The 17285-nt window shown below is 34.8% G+C and overlaps 1 protein-coding gene across 1 annotated transcript in view; it reads right to left on the bottom strand.

The window, feature by feature from the left end:
• Window positions 1-455: 455 nt before the first annotated feature.
• Window positions 456-17285, bottom strand: part of LOC138701649 (chaoptin) — a 1160966-nt gene continuing 1144136 nt past the window's right edge. Inside the window, exon 10 of the mRNA XM_069828762.1 lies at window positions 456-5455. Coding sequence (XP_069684863.1) covers window positions 5127-5455 — 329 coding nt within the window. The 3' untranslated portion in view covers window positions 456-5126. The remainder of the gene's footprint in view (window positions 5456-17285) is intronic.

Raw genomic sequence — 17285 nt, 5'->3', positions numbered from 1 at the left:
TCGTGATGTATGTACAGTATGTATTATGATGTATGTATGTATGTATTGTGATGTACGTATGTATTGTGATGTACGTATGTATTGTGATGTACGTATGCATTGTAATGTACGTATGCACTGTCATGTACGTATGTATTGTGATGTACGTATGTATTGTGATGTACGTATGTATTGTGATGTACGTATGTATTGTGATGTACGTATGTATTGTCATGTACGTATGCATTGCGATGTACGTATGTATTGTGATGTACGTATGTATTGTGAATGTACGTATGTATTGTCATGTACGTATGCATTGTGATGTACGTATGTATTGTGATATACGTATGTATTGTCATGTACGTACGTATTGTGATGTACGTACGTATTGTGATGTATGTATGTATGTATGTATGTATGTATGTATGTATGTATGTATGTATGTATGTATGTATGTATTTATTGTGATGTATGTATGTATTTATGTATGTATGTATGTATGTATGTATGTATGTATGTATGTATGTATGTATGTATGTATGTATGTATGTATGTATATATGTATGTATGTGTGTGTAATATATCATGGAACTTGTTATAATTCATTTTCATACCAAAAATCGTAGATGTAAGATAGTCAAAATTTAGAGCAGGAACTGCTTGTTTAGTATATTTCAGATGAGTTCGTGGTCATTACAAACTTGCATTAACTTATTTTATGTGGCGAACAATTTTTACCGTCATCATCATGATTAACTTATTTACTAGGGCATTCGATAAATAATGGCAAAAATGCTGTAAATCAGTGCTCCTAGCGGTGACTACGTAATAGAGCAGCGATTGTTTCATAAATTTGCAATATTGAAAAGTCTCGAAGTAGCTATATATATATATTTTAAATACATTGGCTGTTTATAATTTGTAGTAAACAATACAGTCCTAAAGGAACGAACAAAGGTGCTTCATAAAAATCCAAGTTGCAAGAGAAAAACATGCAACTCAATGCTTTAGGGCATTACAAGAAGCCTGTGGGAGAGAAGTCCTACCATACTGAAGTATTGCAAGTTGTGTGGAAGCGAGACATTCGCTTTCAATGAAGAGTTTACATCCGAAGAGCTTTAGATTGATCAGTGACAGAGATATCCAGAAATGCTGCTGCAGACAGTCCGCCGTCTTCCAAGAATTTGGTAACGTATTGTTGACATGGCAGAAGACTATATTTGAAGTACGTAACGTCAAAGATAACCTAAATAAATTTATTTCGAAACACTATGTATGTTGCCATTACTTTTCGAATACCCTAATATAATATCGAGCTGTCATTACTTGTGTTAATACCTTATCGGACTTCATATCAGAGATATATTAATTTAAAAGATATGAATGCACTAGCATTAAGCAAAAATATCAGTAAATATATTTATATTTTTATTTGACACTTCCAGGTTGATCTGAGTCGTGGTTGTCTAGCTGTGTGATAGTTAAAGCATGTTGACAATCAACGGTTATACCAAATTTCTCAACTGCTATTGTTAGGTGGAAATTGATTCCAGTTGTATGGAATACGCTCCACCAGTTATAGATGTCAGACGTAACATGTACATATTATGAATATTACATCATTTAATCTAGATTTATTGCATATCTAACCAAACGTTTGATAAACATAATATGCCAATAACATAGTGTTTCGTCACACAAAGTTTCATTTTGACGGAGTAATTTAAAGAAAATATAATTGAACATTTTGTTTAAATTTAAATCTCATCCCATTTTAATTACATTTAGATACAAATTAGGAAAAAAGAACTTATGATACAGGAGTTTCGGAACTCTGTCAAAATAATTTAAAGAAATGTTTTGAGGCAAGGAACTCATTGATGCATATGGATATAACGTCACTGTGAAATACTGAGCTCTTGAAAGGTCAATGAGATACTTAAGTTAGGTAATGTAACAACGCTTTCAAAAACTGTAGAAATCAGAATATCGGAATTGAGCGTGGGCAAAAAGACCCGAAGAATTTTCCTGGTGTCCTCTATTAAGTACAGACTTCTTTTACATGCCGTAAATTTACGACAAGGGACTCATAACTTTAATTTCCCTTTCAGTGAAAGGAATATTTTATCGCCCTTGGAAACCTCACCGCCCTCGCCTGGGTTTGAATTCGCGACCCTCTAATCCAACGACTAGCTTAACCGCGAGCTCTAATAAAACAAAAATAAGGTAGGGTAATTTCACCATTGAACATTAATTAATATGCGGAAAATTAGTTAATATACAGAGTGATACACGAAGTATTACTCTCGCTTTAGGAATGAGTTCCATAGGTAATTTTGAGCAAAAAAGTCATATGAACATAGTTTCGTTGATCAATATTTGAGTTACAGCTATGGAATTCTCAGAAAATACGAGCGGCTGTGAGTATAATTAAGTACAATCAATAAAAATGTACGGAAAAATTATAAAAAATACTGTATTAAACAGAAAATAAGCGTAGGGATCTCAATTTGTAAGAGGATTTTCAAATATTCTTTCTCCCAACTCAACGCACTTGGTTGCACGGATGTAAATCGCGCGGGTAGCATTTTGTAGCTCCGCATAGCTGATAAGCATGACTGGCCAGACTTTACCTATCCTATCCTATCGCGTCAGAGCGGAATCACACACCTCTTCGTGTAGATCCCATTGTTTGTATTAAGACGCAAACAAGTTAAGAGTTTGAATTTAATTGAATTTCGGGAAGGGGAATTACGATCGAGCACTGCAACCAATATCTATTGCGGTATCCTCAAACTAGACGTATTTCCAAACCCACACCCGATGACTAAACTAAGGTTCCCTGCGTATCCAGGTTTAGAGCAAGCAGCCTCTTCCGTATGTCTCCAGCAAGAGTTCCGAGAATGCTGTGAAATAATGACGGAATGATGTAGATACCTAGTGTTATGAAAGGGGATAACCCCGAGAAAAACCCGAACTTCGATCTGTGTGCCAAAAATGTTAGTATGCATTTTTCTATGAAAAATCCCATGCCTCACCGGCATTCGAACCAAGAACGCCCTCGAGACAAGCTGAAGATCTGAGGAATAATAGGCCTACGTGCGTAAATCATTTCCGTTTAATTGGTTGTGTGACAGAAACCAAAATGCATTACTATTACCTTCGCCTGCTTTCTATTCATTATGGGTAGATATATCAAAACAATCTTACAATTAAAATCTATCAGACGACATTATTTCATAATATTATTTCCTTATATATAACTGCTAATAATATTACAGGGTGTTTATTAAGTGAATTATTAATTTATAGATGAAAAGTACAAACTAATAAATCGCAGCTCTTTTTCTAATTGTCCATTCTTCACGACCTAAGTCAAAATTGATCGAACTAAGGTTTTATAAAATTTTATTCTTGTTTGCTTTCGGACGATGACAGAGTTTATGGTACTCAAGGTTTCGATCATTTAATAATTGAATTTGAAATATCTAAATAGTGTTCTAACAAGAACTCCGGATTTAATGTAACAAAGACAGATAACAAAGCTGTAACCGAACTGAGTTTACCTATACACCTTTCATTTTTTTGGCAGGGACTCACTTTATCTATAAACCATATTGGCAGGGACTCAGTTCACCACATTTTTCACGGTAGGAACTGACTTTACCAACTCCTGTGACTACGGGGTCAGGGGAGTAGCAACATACAATCTTGGTTCACAGCGTGACGAATAATACTTAATAAAACTTTTGATAATTAGACCAATGTTAAAATGAAATATTTACTCAAAATTTCAAAATTACCTACTGAACTCGTTCCTAAAACGTGGGTTATATTTCGTGAATCACCCTAAATATTAGTACAATAAATTACAATATCTTCTTCAGATTATTTAAAATAATTTCTGAAAATGGTAATATCGCAATAAATAATGCACAGTACTGTAGTCTGCGTACATATTCCAGCATCTTAGGCGCTATGGGCATCTTCTCACAAGCTACGGAGTACTAAGAACAAGATATACATAATATGTCAATCTTATATGAATATGCTCATGTCGAAGTCATGACAATCTTATACAAAAAATTATATCAATACAGTGATTTCAAAATAGACCATCCGAATTTAAAGGGCAACGTGCCTTCTATGGCAGATCTATTTCTGTACAAATCATTTGGTGGAGGCAATTTCTAATGACAGTATTCTAATTGTCCATTACCTACCGTGGAGAATTCAATCTTATTGTGTTCCTTATCTCAAAACATTGAAACACTGTCCCCGCAATTCTTTAAAAAATTGGCAGATACAGTTCGGAATAATTATGATGTTGAACCTATTGAATAAGCCGAGATTTATTTAATATTAATAAATATTCAAACAGTGTCTCTGAATACAAGTAATGGTAGCTCGTGATCAAGTTCCTAAGCATAAATTTTTCCGTTTTCAGTACACAACATATGAGTTACAAATATAATTATACAGTATACCCTTAAATATCTCAAGAATCAAGATTGTTAACATATTGTACATATTACGTCACGTTAACAAATTCTTTAACAGTTATTCCGTCCATACACTTCTAAACATTAAATCTTTACTTTGATTACACAGTTCGACGTGTCATTTTTTATCTAGAATTAAACAGAAATAAAAAAAGCTGAAGATCAAGATATAAAATAGACTAAAATACAAAACACCCAGACGAGGGAAAAAATACGACCAGCGATTTCATTTGGTTGCTGAACACATTAATTCAATGGATTGACATTCCTTTTGCAAACTTTTGTATTTTACTTACTTACTGTACCTCTACTCGCATCTATTAACCACAAAACGCTTCATTTGAAAACATTACACAAAATCTACATTCTAATACGAGAACGTAGTGAAACCATTCCTTGAAACGCGTTCACAAACCAATTCATACACACTTGGAAACATACTCTCTACTTGCGTGTTCCCTGTGCAGAGTGAGACTTAAAGTAGTAACTCGCTTAGCAGAAAGACTTACAGTTTACACTGCGTTGCTTCACACCGTTAGCTCCATCTCTCAGCTATAAATCGCTGCACAGCAAGTAGTGGCATCTGTTGGGTGGCGCTTGAAAAAAGTGATAGTTCTCTACAGCTGGCCAAAGCGTTATGCGTCACCAAGACCACCAGTACAAGAGCACAAGAGCGACAAGCGTCCTATGGTGGCGGCTCGTGAACGCGCACCTCGAGGACGAGCCGCCCCTGCTCAGCGCGCTGGCGTGGCAGCTCAGGTCCTCGGGGTAGAGGTCGAGTATCGGAGTCTGCTGGCCGGTGCGCGGGTCCGTGCAAGTAGCCTCGCGGGCCAGGCTCTGCATCTGCTGGGCGCCCTCCAGCACCACCGTGTGGATCTGCATGGTCTCCCGCAACCACCGCCGCAGCCAGTGGCCGAGCCACACCAAGCCGCATTCGCAAGTCCACGGGTTGCCCTTCAGGATGAGGCCGCCTGGAACACGAAGTGGTGGCTCTAGTTTCAGAAAGCAATAATCCGGTACTACATCGTAATGCACCGTTTTATTAAACAACAAGGGAGCAATGTATTCAGTCTGATATACACTGCCAAGCAGAAAAAAAGTAACTTACAACTTACTTACAAATGGCTTTTAAGGAACCCTCAGGTTCATTGCCGCCCTCACACAAGCTTGCCATCGGTCCCTATCCTGTGCAAGATTAATCCAGTCTCTATCATCATATCCCACCTCTCTCAAATCCATTTTAATATTATCCTCCCATCTACGTCTCGGCCTCCCCAAAGGTATTTTTCCTCCGGTTTCCCAACTAACACTCTATATGCATTTCTGGGTTCATCCTGTCCTGTCCATCTCAAACGTCTGGATTTAATGTTCATAATTAAATCAGGTGAAGAATACAATGCGTGCAGTTCTGCGTTGTGTAACTTTCACCATTCTCCTGTAACTTCATCTCTCTTAGCCCCAAATATTTTCCTAAGAACCTTATTCTCAAACATCCTTAATCTCTGTTCCTCTCTCAAAGTGAGAGTCCAAGTCTCACAACCATACAGAAGAATCGGTAATATAACTGTTTTAAAAATTCTAACTTTCAGATTTTTTGACAGCAGACTTGATGACAAAAGCTTCTCAACCGAATAATAACAGGCATTTACTATGTTTATACTGCGTTTAATTTCCTCCCGCGTATCATTTATGTATATTGTTGCTCTAAGTTATTTGAATTTTTTAACCTCTTCGAAAAATAAATCTCCAATTTTTATGTTTCCATTTCGTACAATATTCTGGTCACGAGACATAATTATATACTTTGTATTTTCGGGATTTACTTCCAACCCTATCACTTTACTTGCTTCAAGTAAAATTTCCGTGTTTTCCCTAATCATTTGTGAATTTTCTCCTAACATATTCACGTCATCCGCAGAGACAAGAAGCTGATGTAACCCGTTCAATTCCAAACCTTGTCTGTTATCCTGAACTTTCATAATGGCTATTCTAGAGCGAAGTTAAAAAGTAAAGGTGATAGTGCATCTCCTTGCTTTAGCCTGCAGTGAATTGGAAAAGCATCAGATAGAAATTGGTCAATAGGGACTCTGCTGTATATTTCACTGAGACACATTTTAATTAATCGAACTAGTTTCTTGGGAATACTAAATTCAGTAAGAATATTACATAAAACTCCTCTCTTAACCGAGTCATATATCTTTTTGAAATAACGTAACACTTGAATAAATTTGAAATATCAAACCATAATACAAATAATAACATTACTGTGTGCTTCTATGGAACTGTCTATGGTAGGCAAGTGTTTATTCATGCCTTGAGAAGGAAAGTATAAGAACTGGGTGGTTTATGACACCCTCTTTGCAACCTACTGTCCCACACCCTATATTTATTGCAGTGCCATTAAAATTTACAACTCTAAATACAAGGAGTCAAAAGAAAGTCACAACACTATTATTTATTTTTATTTTTTGGATATAATGGAATTCTGTGATAATGGACTCAGTTTTAAACAAAATTTAAGGGATTGAAGATGTTCGGCAGTGTAATTGAGAGGCTCGTCATATCGCTAGCCAATCACAAATCTAGAAGCCACCTGCGAGCGATAAGTTCCCTTACACAGCATTCTACTGTCGCACGTATTCTCCAGGTTGGATCACTGTACTACCGTCTCTAGCAATACAATCACTTTCAACACCACTGTCTTCATCACTGTCACCGCTTCCACCACCGCCATTTATACTATCAAACCGATCTCTATTATCACCTCCATGATCACCATCACAGCTTACAACATTACTTATAATAACACATTCATCTCTACCACCGCTGCTTCATCATAGCTATCATAACCAGAATCATTACAAGGACCACAACTATCATCATAACCACAATCATTACCGCATCTCCAAACAAAAACACAGCAACAAAAACACCGCTACAATCAAACATATCACTACAATAACCTCCATAACCACAATAATTGCAACAGCAACAATCGCCACCAAAATCGTAAACATAAACATAACACTACAAACACCACTTCCCCAGTTAACATAACCATAATTATCACCACAGCACCACAACCACCACAATGGCAAACCACCTTAACTGTAACTATTTTAAGCACCACCAGGATAAAAAAAATACCAACACAACGCAACAAACATCGTCACGATAACCACAAACACCCATTATAACCACAATAACAATTACCGTCTCATTCATAAAACCATCATTTATTTATTTATTTACTGTGGTGGAGTTAAGGCCATCAGGCCTTCTCTTCAACACCACCAGAACTACAACAAGAAAAATTATACATCAATGCAATTAATCTACAATAATGAGTGACAGAATGAATATGACATAAAAGAAACAACTGAACATACAAATACAAATTTAAAATAATACGAATTAGTCTAATATTTTAAATGATGCAAAAAAAAAAGAACAAACAATCCATCATAGCACTACAATCACAAACACCACTATCACATCACAAACACCACCGAAGTAATCACAACAATAACCACTACAACAAAAATTACCACTTCAACCACAAACATCAAAATAGCGCTACGACCACAAGCACAAACACAGCACTATATCACTGCAACTGCAAACTACTTCCACCGTAACTATCTCAACCATAAGTAGGCTACCAACAGCACCAGAAGCACTATCACAATACCCACAAGAGCAATAATCACCAAAACCTCTAACTCCACGATTAAAAATACCACTAATGCACCACAGTCACAAACATCAACACAGCATACCGCAATCACCACAACAGCAAACTATCTCAACAGTAACAATCACCACAATCACAAATATAATTAAAGCATCACAAACATCATCACAACAACCAAAACTACAAATACCACCTCAATCATAAATAGACCTATTATCATAGCACAAAATCTCGAATACCACTACAGTACCACAAATACTAACACAGAACCACAACCGCAAAGTACCTGAGTCAGAACTGTTTCAACCAACAACATCGCCACAAATACTAACCCAGTACTACAATCCACATAAAATCACAAGCACCACTTTTAATATACATCCAACTCCTTTACCATATCCAGCAACAATAACATCTAGACCTATCACTTTCATCACCGCTAAGACAATGGCGTCCAACACTTACACTTCACCAGCCTACGAAGTAGGTGCTTAAGGGAGGGAAGTGATAAAAGAGGGGCAAAAGACATAGAAACAATTAAGTGAGTGTTCAAGCAGTAATAGTAACTATCAAAATAATCGGAGGGAAAATGTATGAACGACTAAGTGAATTAGTGTCCAGAGAAATAATAGAAGATAAAGGAGGTGACTAGAGGAAATTTAAAGTACTTGTTAATAGGAATTGGTAGTGAAATGTTACTAATATTGGAAGTGTCGACTAAGTTAGCGTACAATCAGAAAAATTGAAATGATAGGAAGAGAGGAAGTATTTCAATGTAAGTTTACAAATGAAGGTTGAGTTGACTTACAAAAAATAGTGCCTAACGGAAAATTTATCGTGGTGAAATTGAACAAATATACATAGTGACTAATGGAAAAATAGGGGATAAGAGTGATGACAGAAGTGAGGAGAGGTATAAGTGATTGTAAATTGGAGATAAAAGTGAATGATTATGATTAAGTAGTGTTAGCAAAATTTAGTTTAAAATTATGGAAATTTTAGACGATAGGAAGTACTTCGGTATAAGTAAACATAAAAGTGGTGAGGTGTTCATTAGATAGAAGGGAAAATTTTAAGGTGAGAGGTTAGAGAGCAAATTGAGGGTATGTATTATAGTAATAGGGGTAGCAAAGGTAAAATAAGATGACTGCATACGTCGATGAAAATTTGTATGTGTTATTGTAATTAGAAGGTGATGGGGAGCACGAATACAGAGATATGGTGGCGACCCATTACTAAATAAGAGCTGTAGAAATAAATATCATATATATATATCATATATCATATCATATCATATCATATATATTTCATATCATATGATATATATGTCATATCATATCATATCATATCATATCATATCATATCATATCATATCATATCATATCATATCATATCATATCATATCATATCATATCATATCATATCATATCATATCGAATCATATCATATATACTTCCACCAACATATCTCTGACACTATCACACCTACTCCACAGTCACTATCATATTGTGTCAACACCACCACTTCTACCATTACCTTCAAATATGTTACTATAATCCCCACCAACTGCACAGTCATTATTTCCACAATATGAGCCTAATTGTCAATGTCCGTAGGCCCATCATAGGAAGTCTTCTTATCGAAGGAAATAATGTTGCTGGATATTGTAAAGGAAAGTAATGTGTGTTAAAAGTGGTGACTGTGTTTGTATCTGTGGTACCGTCTTAATGTTTGTTCGTTTCATTAAACTGGCAATGAGGCTGGAAAACGTTACAATTAATATTTTAAACTTCGAGAATTAAAAAAATTATCTTCACTATTTTGAAAGTTAGTCTGTGCATTTATATAACAAAATCTTTAGAAATTCAAATGAAATTAGTAGAACTTCTGTGCGAATGCAACAAAGTGTATCTGTATATCTGTTGAGTAAAAACAAACTTATTTTAACGGGCTTGGAAGTGGCATTCTCATTAAAAATAAAATAAAATCTTTAGAATCTCTTCGTTCAGAATTACTTTTCTCTTTTATTCATATTGTAGATACGTTTTATACTTGAAAGTTATTCACGACCTATATTTTTACATCCTTCTACTGCTGAAAATGTTGCCTTTATTTTTCATGACAGATAACGAAATGTTACCTAAGCAGGAAATTTTATTTTTCATGCTATATGAACCCTTAAAAGGAAAAGTTGAGACTGTTAGAATAAATGTAACTAGAATAGAACTAGCAATCACTAACTCGTATTAGAATTAGACAATGAGGCGTGGTAACATATAAAGAAATGGTGGATGTAGAACTTTAAGCAACTACTAGGCCACAGTGGCTGTTCATGGCTAAATCCTAAGAATTTAAGGCAATCAATCCCTGACTCCGGTGAAGACGATATTCGTGGCGGACGGACACAATGTTGCAACGTTTTTTAGGGGGCGCTTCAAAATTTCACTAATTCCATAAAAAATCCCCTCAATCCCTTTTATTATCATCTTCTGTCTGAAAATACGGCATTTCCTTGCGTGTTGTATGGTGGTAACTCGTCAACCTGCAGCGATGGAGGTATTTTCCTGGTACAGTAATTCCAAAGGCAAATAGATGACAGAGGTTATGATTCTAGTGGAACGGAGAATTTTCTCCAGGCTTCTTGAAGACTCAAGAGATCAGGTACGGAAGACCGTCACCAGGGTATATTATTATGGATATAGAAGGTTGTAGAGCTACACGTGAAGCAGCGGATGAAGGAATTGTCATCACCATCCTTCATTTATTAGGCAACTTTGCCTGTAGCAGTCTATATTAGTAGGCCTAGTGTTCTGTCCATAGCTTTATTGGACTATAATATTCTGTAATTCAAAAATAGATGTGGTAGTCTAGTCGGTTACATTCTTCGTACATGGGATAATCAAATATATTTTGTGTATTGCGTTACTCTCTAGTTTATCTAAAATATTTCTAATTCTTCTCAGATATCTGCATCCCTTTTGTGGTCTCTTCTTCTACATTTCGCAATTTTTTTAGGAACCTAATTTCACTTGACTTAAGTCTAGTTTAGTTATTTTCATTTAAATCCAAATCTTGCTATCATACAATAACTTTAGAAGAGACATTGTTTCATAGAACTTTAAGTTAATAGCCTATCCTTTGTAGTCTTATTTTTAGATACCTACATATCGTGGCATTAATAAAGTTGTATTTCTCTGTTTTTTCATGTTGGTCAAGATTAGCTGTAGACATCCTAAATATTTAACTTGTTCAGTTCATATATATTATACAGATGATTCACGAGAATTTACCGTCCTTTACGCAGCTTATTTCTGAAGACATTTTGAGCAAAAAATGTCATATAAACATAGATCCTATTCTAAATATTTTCAGAGTTACACCAATTTAAAGTTCTTTGAAAAAGTTTTTTCTTTAGTTTGAAGGTAAAAGAATAATACAAATAGAGAATGAACCATTCAGAAGTATTATTTCTCTAATTGGCAAGTATTCTGAAGCTAAAAATGTGCTGTGAACCCCTTAGTTGCTTCGTTCAGACATCTTTTTCTATTTTTAATTAGAAAATTACATTATTCTTACGCACTTATCACAACAATTATTACAAATCACACGACTTCCACCGACTTAATTATTTGTAGTTCAATTTTGCATCCTAATTTACAGTCTTGGAGAGTTTACAACACATTTTAAAAAATGTCGCCGTCCGCTTGAATACATTTGGCCGCACGCTTGTGAACTGCACTCGCCACTCTACAGAACTGCATACGACTATCTTCAATTTCCGTAGCGCTCGCGCTGGCTGCTGACTGCACGCTGACAAAGATCACGCGTTCACAGCAATGCGTTCCAATAACGAAACGTAACTCTGTAAATATTGAGAATAGGACCCATGTTTATATGACATTTTTTGCTCAGAATGTCTTCGGAAATAAGCTCCGTAAAGGACTATAAATCCTAGTGAATTACTCTGTATAGTATCGTTGTTTATTACAATCTTGGATCTTACGTTGCATTTACCATTATATATATATATATATATATATATATATATATATATAAAATAGGCTATTTGTAATAATATAAACTATATTCCTAGTTATTTTATATCGGATTTTAACCCCGGTTCTCCCGAATACAAGTCCTGTATTTTACCACTGAGCTACCTTGGTGAAATTACCTTCCTAAGAATAAGAAAAAGAAGTTACAAAAAAGCCATATAAATAGCGGAGATAAGAGAGGGCAGTGTGAAACAGAACCAAAAATGAATGGATAAACAAGAGAATAAATAAATGGAATGCTCACTTCACCAGAACGAATGAAAATAGATCGTAAAAGTAGATGCATCATTAAGAAAGCAGAGAAACATCGGCAGGCTAAGAAAAAGATGGAACATTAAATTTAAATCGTAAACCTAGCTTTGAAATTTAAAATAATGTACGAATAAGAATGCGGAGAGAAAGGAATATGTTAATACGTATGTCGGAGTTGAGCAGGGAAAAACTGGGAAAGAATAATAATAAAACATAAACTAATAAAAGAACGCAAGGCAACGACATGGAGAACAGAAATATAAAAAGACACGAAATAAAATATAAAACCGGAAAATTTGTTAGCGAGCGAACACGGAAAGAGATAGAGAAACACAAAGAATAGGAGAAATGTATTAGAAGAGGGGGTGCGTATATCAAGGTGAATGGCTGTCCCCGCAGTCGTAAAGTAGAGATGATGAAATAGCCACACATTCCATAAACATAATACAAGTTTCATCTATAGAAATAGCGGATTAAATTGATTCCAGGCAAGACTGCTGAATGGAAGCGGGCGAGTCCGGAGCCTGGTAATGGACAGTGAGGGATGATATCCCGCGGGGGTCTAGAGAACGTGCCAGCTGGGCTCCTGGCCCCCACACCATCCACATCGTGCTCCAAGCACAGTGGCGTGCGTGGGGATGCTGGTCTACCGGCACAGAGAACAAAGAAAGGAATGGAGAGAACAAAGGCGTAATAAAGAGGAAAAGTAAATGAGGAACAAAAGAAGGAAGAACTAAAAGAGTGGACGAAGAGATAGATTAAAGTAGCCTATGTAAGATGGAAGAAATGTGAAAGAAATATCTAGATCACAAATACAACAAAAATTACTCAAAGAATACATTAGAGAAATTCAATTATTTGTGGTGTCCTGAAAGGGACATTAATTAAAAAATGTAACAAGAAATAGCCTACAACTTCATTTAACAAAGTTGTGGCTATACCAATAGTACTGGTCGAATGTGGAATTTGAAAATTTAACATGATATACAAAATCTATACATATAATTTGAGTTGGTAATGAAAATTACGGGAAAACGGCCGAACGGATTTGAATGAATGACCCATCATTTTGAAGCTTAGCATCCAAGGATTTTCAGAAAATAGTAACTTTCAGTGAAGCGTTAGTTTTCCTACATAATTTTCCTATTTTCCAAAATCCACCTTTCGTCAGTTTTCATAACTAATTGCATTTCAGTATAAAACAACACACGTACTACAATAATCAATAGGCTATTACACGAAGGCCATAACCTACAGCTTTACTGACACAGAGCTCAAATTCAATTGGTTATTAAAAACTTCAAGACTTACTAAAAATAATTTACAGGTCTCATTCTGCGATGTATAATTTTCTGAGTACAGCTGTGTATTGGATATTAAAATCTACAAAACTTGAAGTGGTTTGATGACATTATTACTATTAGAAATGAAATATTATTATAGTTAATGCCATGATGAGACTATTTTTCATTAATTATACATATTAATGCTATATTAATGATATGAAAGTGAAACGTTTTGGGGTTATGTAAGTAGATATGGAGAATATTTTAAATTAGATCCTAATTTCCATAATTTACTGACTGGCGGTTATATAGTATATATAACTACAAAACTTACGTAAGATAATATTGTTATTAAAATCAAATATTTAATAGTTATTAATCAAGTGGCTTTGGGTCTTTTTCATATACTTAATGGTGGTGTGGTGTAGATATTCATATGCGTCATTCTCTTCAGTATTGGCTCGAGAGAGCGCAAAAATTACAATTCCTAATGAAAGACCAAAAGGTATTACATTCTGGTAAAATAAGAAGCCTGCAAAATTTTGCAGTCTCCCGATCATTTCAGCAAGATCTCTTAGCAGGATAAAATGATTTTATCCTCTACATTTCAAGCTCTACAGGCAGCAGCTATAACAAGATGCTGTGTCTATTGTTCGAAAGCATAGCAAACCTGACTTTTTTTTAACTTTCGCCTACAATCCACAATGACCTGAAATAGCTATTGCTTTACTCCCACATAAAAACCCACTGATCGTCCTGACATTGTTACTTGCGTTTTCGCTTTGAAATTACCTATCGGTGGACAGATTCAAGAAAAAGTATTTTGCATAAAAAAACCATTCAGGGGGAGTATGTTTCATTATTCCGGAAGTAAATAGCTTTCAAAATGTCTGGTATTCTTCCTTGAGTCCACACCTGCGGAGTAACGGTCAGCGCGTCTCGCCGCGAAACCAGGTTGCCCGGGTTCGATTCCCGGTCAGGGCAAGTTACTTGGTTGAGGTTTTTTCCGGGGTTTTCGTCAACCCAAGATGAGCAAATACTGGGTAACTTTCGGTGCTGGACCCCGGACTCATTTCACCGGCATTATCACCTTCATCTCATTCAGACGCTAAATAACCTAAGCTGTTGATAAAACGTCGTAAAATAACCTACTAAAATAAAATTCTTCCTTGAAAATAAATCTAAAAAAATTTTATTTGAACGTCTAATGAACTTAGTTTGCAGCATTTGCTGTACAAGCCACTAGTTAAAGTTTTATATTTATATTGCTGGATATTGAAAAAAGATCTGCGAATTAAAAAAGCCCAAGACCACTGTCGCGGAGTATAAAGAGACGACAGAGAGAGTGCAAGAGGGCGGAGACTCAAGCGAGCTCAGCGGCAGTAGAAAGACTAGACGTGCCACCGCAGCCATCTAGATAGCCCAAAGAGTAAATTCGAGTAATGATAGTGTCTAAGTGTACTCTGTAATCTGCAAACCGATCATTTCATTCAATAAAATTTATTTTATAATGTCCACTTAATTGAACGTTTCATATTTGGCGATTAGAGATAAACATAACGACATTTCAGAGTTTGGAACGAGATTTATATTTACTAAAAAGAGGACTGCAGTGTCTTATTATCGAAGTGAGCCGAAGAGTTTATGTACATAGAATTAGGGTTATAAGCAAGAGCGGTTCAGAGCGAATAAATTGGCGAAGAAAGTGTTTTTAATAAAATTTGTTTCATTATTAAATACTTGGGTTGTACAAAAATTATTAAAATTGCATTTCACTTGAATAATTTGCTTTAGAACTACTAATTACACAATTTGGGACATCTGACCGACATCTACGGCTGACCACTAGGATCCAGAATACAAAGCAGAGGTTAACTTAAAAATAAAATACAATATGATTTGCGGAGAGAATTGAGAACAATCATAAATTTAAAAATAATGTACAATTTGATTTCGGAGAAACATGAGATGAAAGTACAATAAAGAATAATGAAATGAAGTAAATAATATTACTTAATGTTATACAAGTAATTGCGTAAAATGGATAATGAATCTCTCAATATCCTTAGACAAAATTTGTTAATGTCCTCTTTAAAAAATTTAAGAGAAACGAAAATGATTTTGGTTAACTTAAATATAATCCCCTAGCGGCAAAAAAGTCCTTTCACTTCCCATGTATTAATATTCATTTTGTATTTCTCACCGAAGTAAGGAATACATGGACTGTAAATAGACTTCTTTTGCTTTCAGAAGTTATTACATAACAAATAATTTAAATTTAGGCCTACATAATTTATTTTTGAAGCCTTTCTTGTTTTGTCTTGATAGTTATTTTTATAAATTCACATATCTAAATTTACATAACAATTTAGTTTAGAAATATTACTCGATTTGCTCCCATAAGTGACTTCTATGATATCACATATTATTTAAATGTATGTACTTTTTATTGAAGTTTTTCATGTTTTATTCCTGAAAGTGATCCAATGATATATAATATTTAAATTTGCATATTTTTTTTTTCTGAAGTATTTTTCGTGTTGTTCCTGACAGTGACGTCTGCAATGTCACATTTTAATTGTACGTAATCTGTTTTTCTATTTCCTCTTGTTTTGTGAGAAATAATGCGTTTCATTATGTGGCACGTTATTAAATTTTACACAATTTATTTTGGAAGTCTATTGGTTGTTTGCTATTTTTGGGAGAGGTTAACTTTTTTTCCTTATAAGGCACATCTGCTAATGTTGTAACTATTTATAATATATATACGTGGTTTCATTTTTTAACCTTATATTATGTCAATATTAATGCACATAAGTTCATTATCGTTATTAATTTTTTTTCATTTGATTTCATTATCCATCCTTGACATTATCATACTATACTGTCATCATAGAACACACGCACTTATATTTCGCCTCCAGTCAGTTGTCAATGAAGTTTCTTGATTGCCAATCTCGCTATTTTGGGAGAGTGACAAAAGAAATAAAAATACAGATAACTTTTCCAAAACAGTTTTACTCCCAACAAATATAGCAAAAGCTTTCTTGGGTCGAAACTAAATTCTCTTTGACAAGGACTGGGAGGGAAACGTAAAAGTTCAGAGATTATTTATCCAGTAAAAAGTGATATAACAAGAAAAGAGAAGAAAGTGTCAACTGTTAGAAGAAAATGTAAGAGTGTAGTAAGATAGACATAGAAACAATAAATTAAAGAGAAAGATAAAGAACATCTGAACAAATAAGAAATGGAAGAGAATTTAGAAGTGTAATTAAGTTAATTGAATAAATTCATGTAAATCAATATTGGGTTGAGAGTAGCATCAAGGGTACTATAACTGTCGGAATATTCTAGATGCAAATATACGGGAAGAGGCAATAAAAGAGGGAATTTAGGAGTAGAGCGAAGAGATAGAGAGAAGTACGTAAACAAATAGATGTTAGAATAATAGGGAAATAAAAAGTTGTGTAAGGGTTGTAAAATAGAGAAAATATAAATGTAGACAAATAATTTA

Source organism: Periplaneta americana, chromosome 6, assembly GCF_040183065.1.
Source record: "Periplaneta americana isolate PAMFEO1 chromosome 6, P.americana_PAMFEO1_priV1, whole genome shotgun sequence".
NCBI classification, from domain to species: domain Eukaryota; kingdom Metazoa; phylum Arthropoda; class Insecta; order Blattodea; family Blattidae; genus Periplaneta; species Periplaneta americana.
This window is presented reverse-complemented; position numbering and strand designations above follow the sequence as displayed.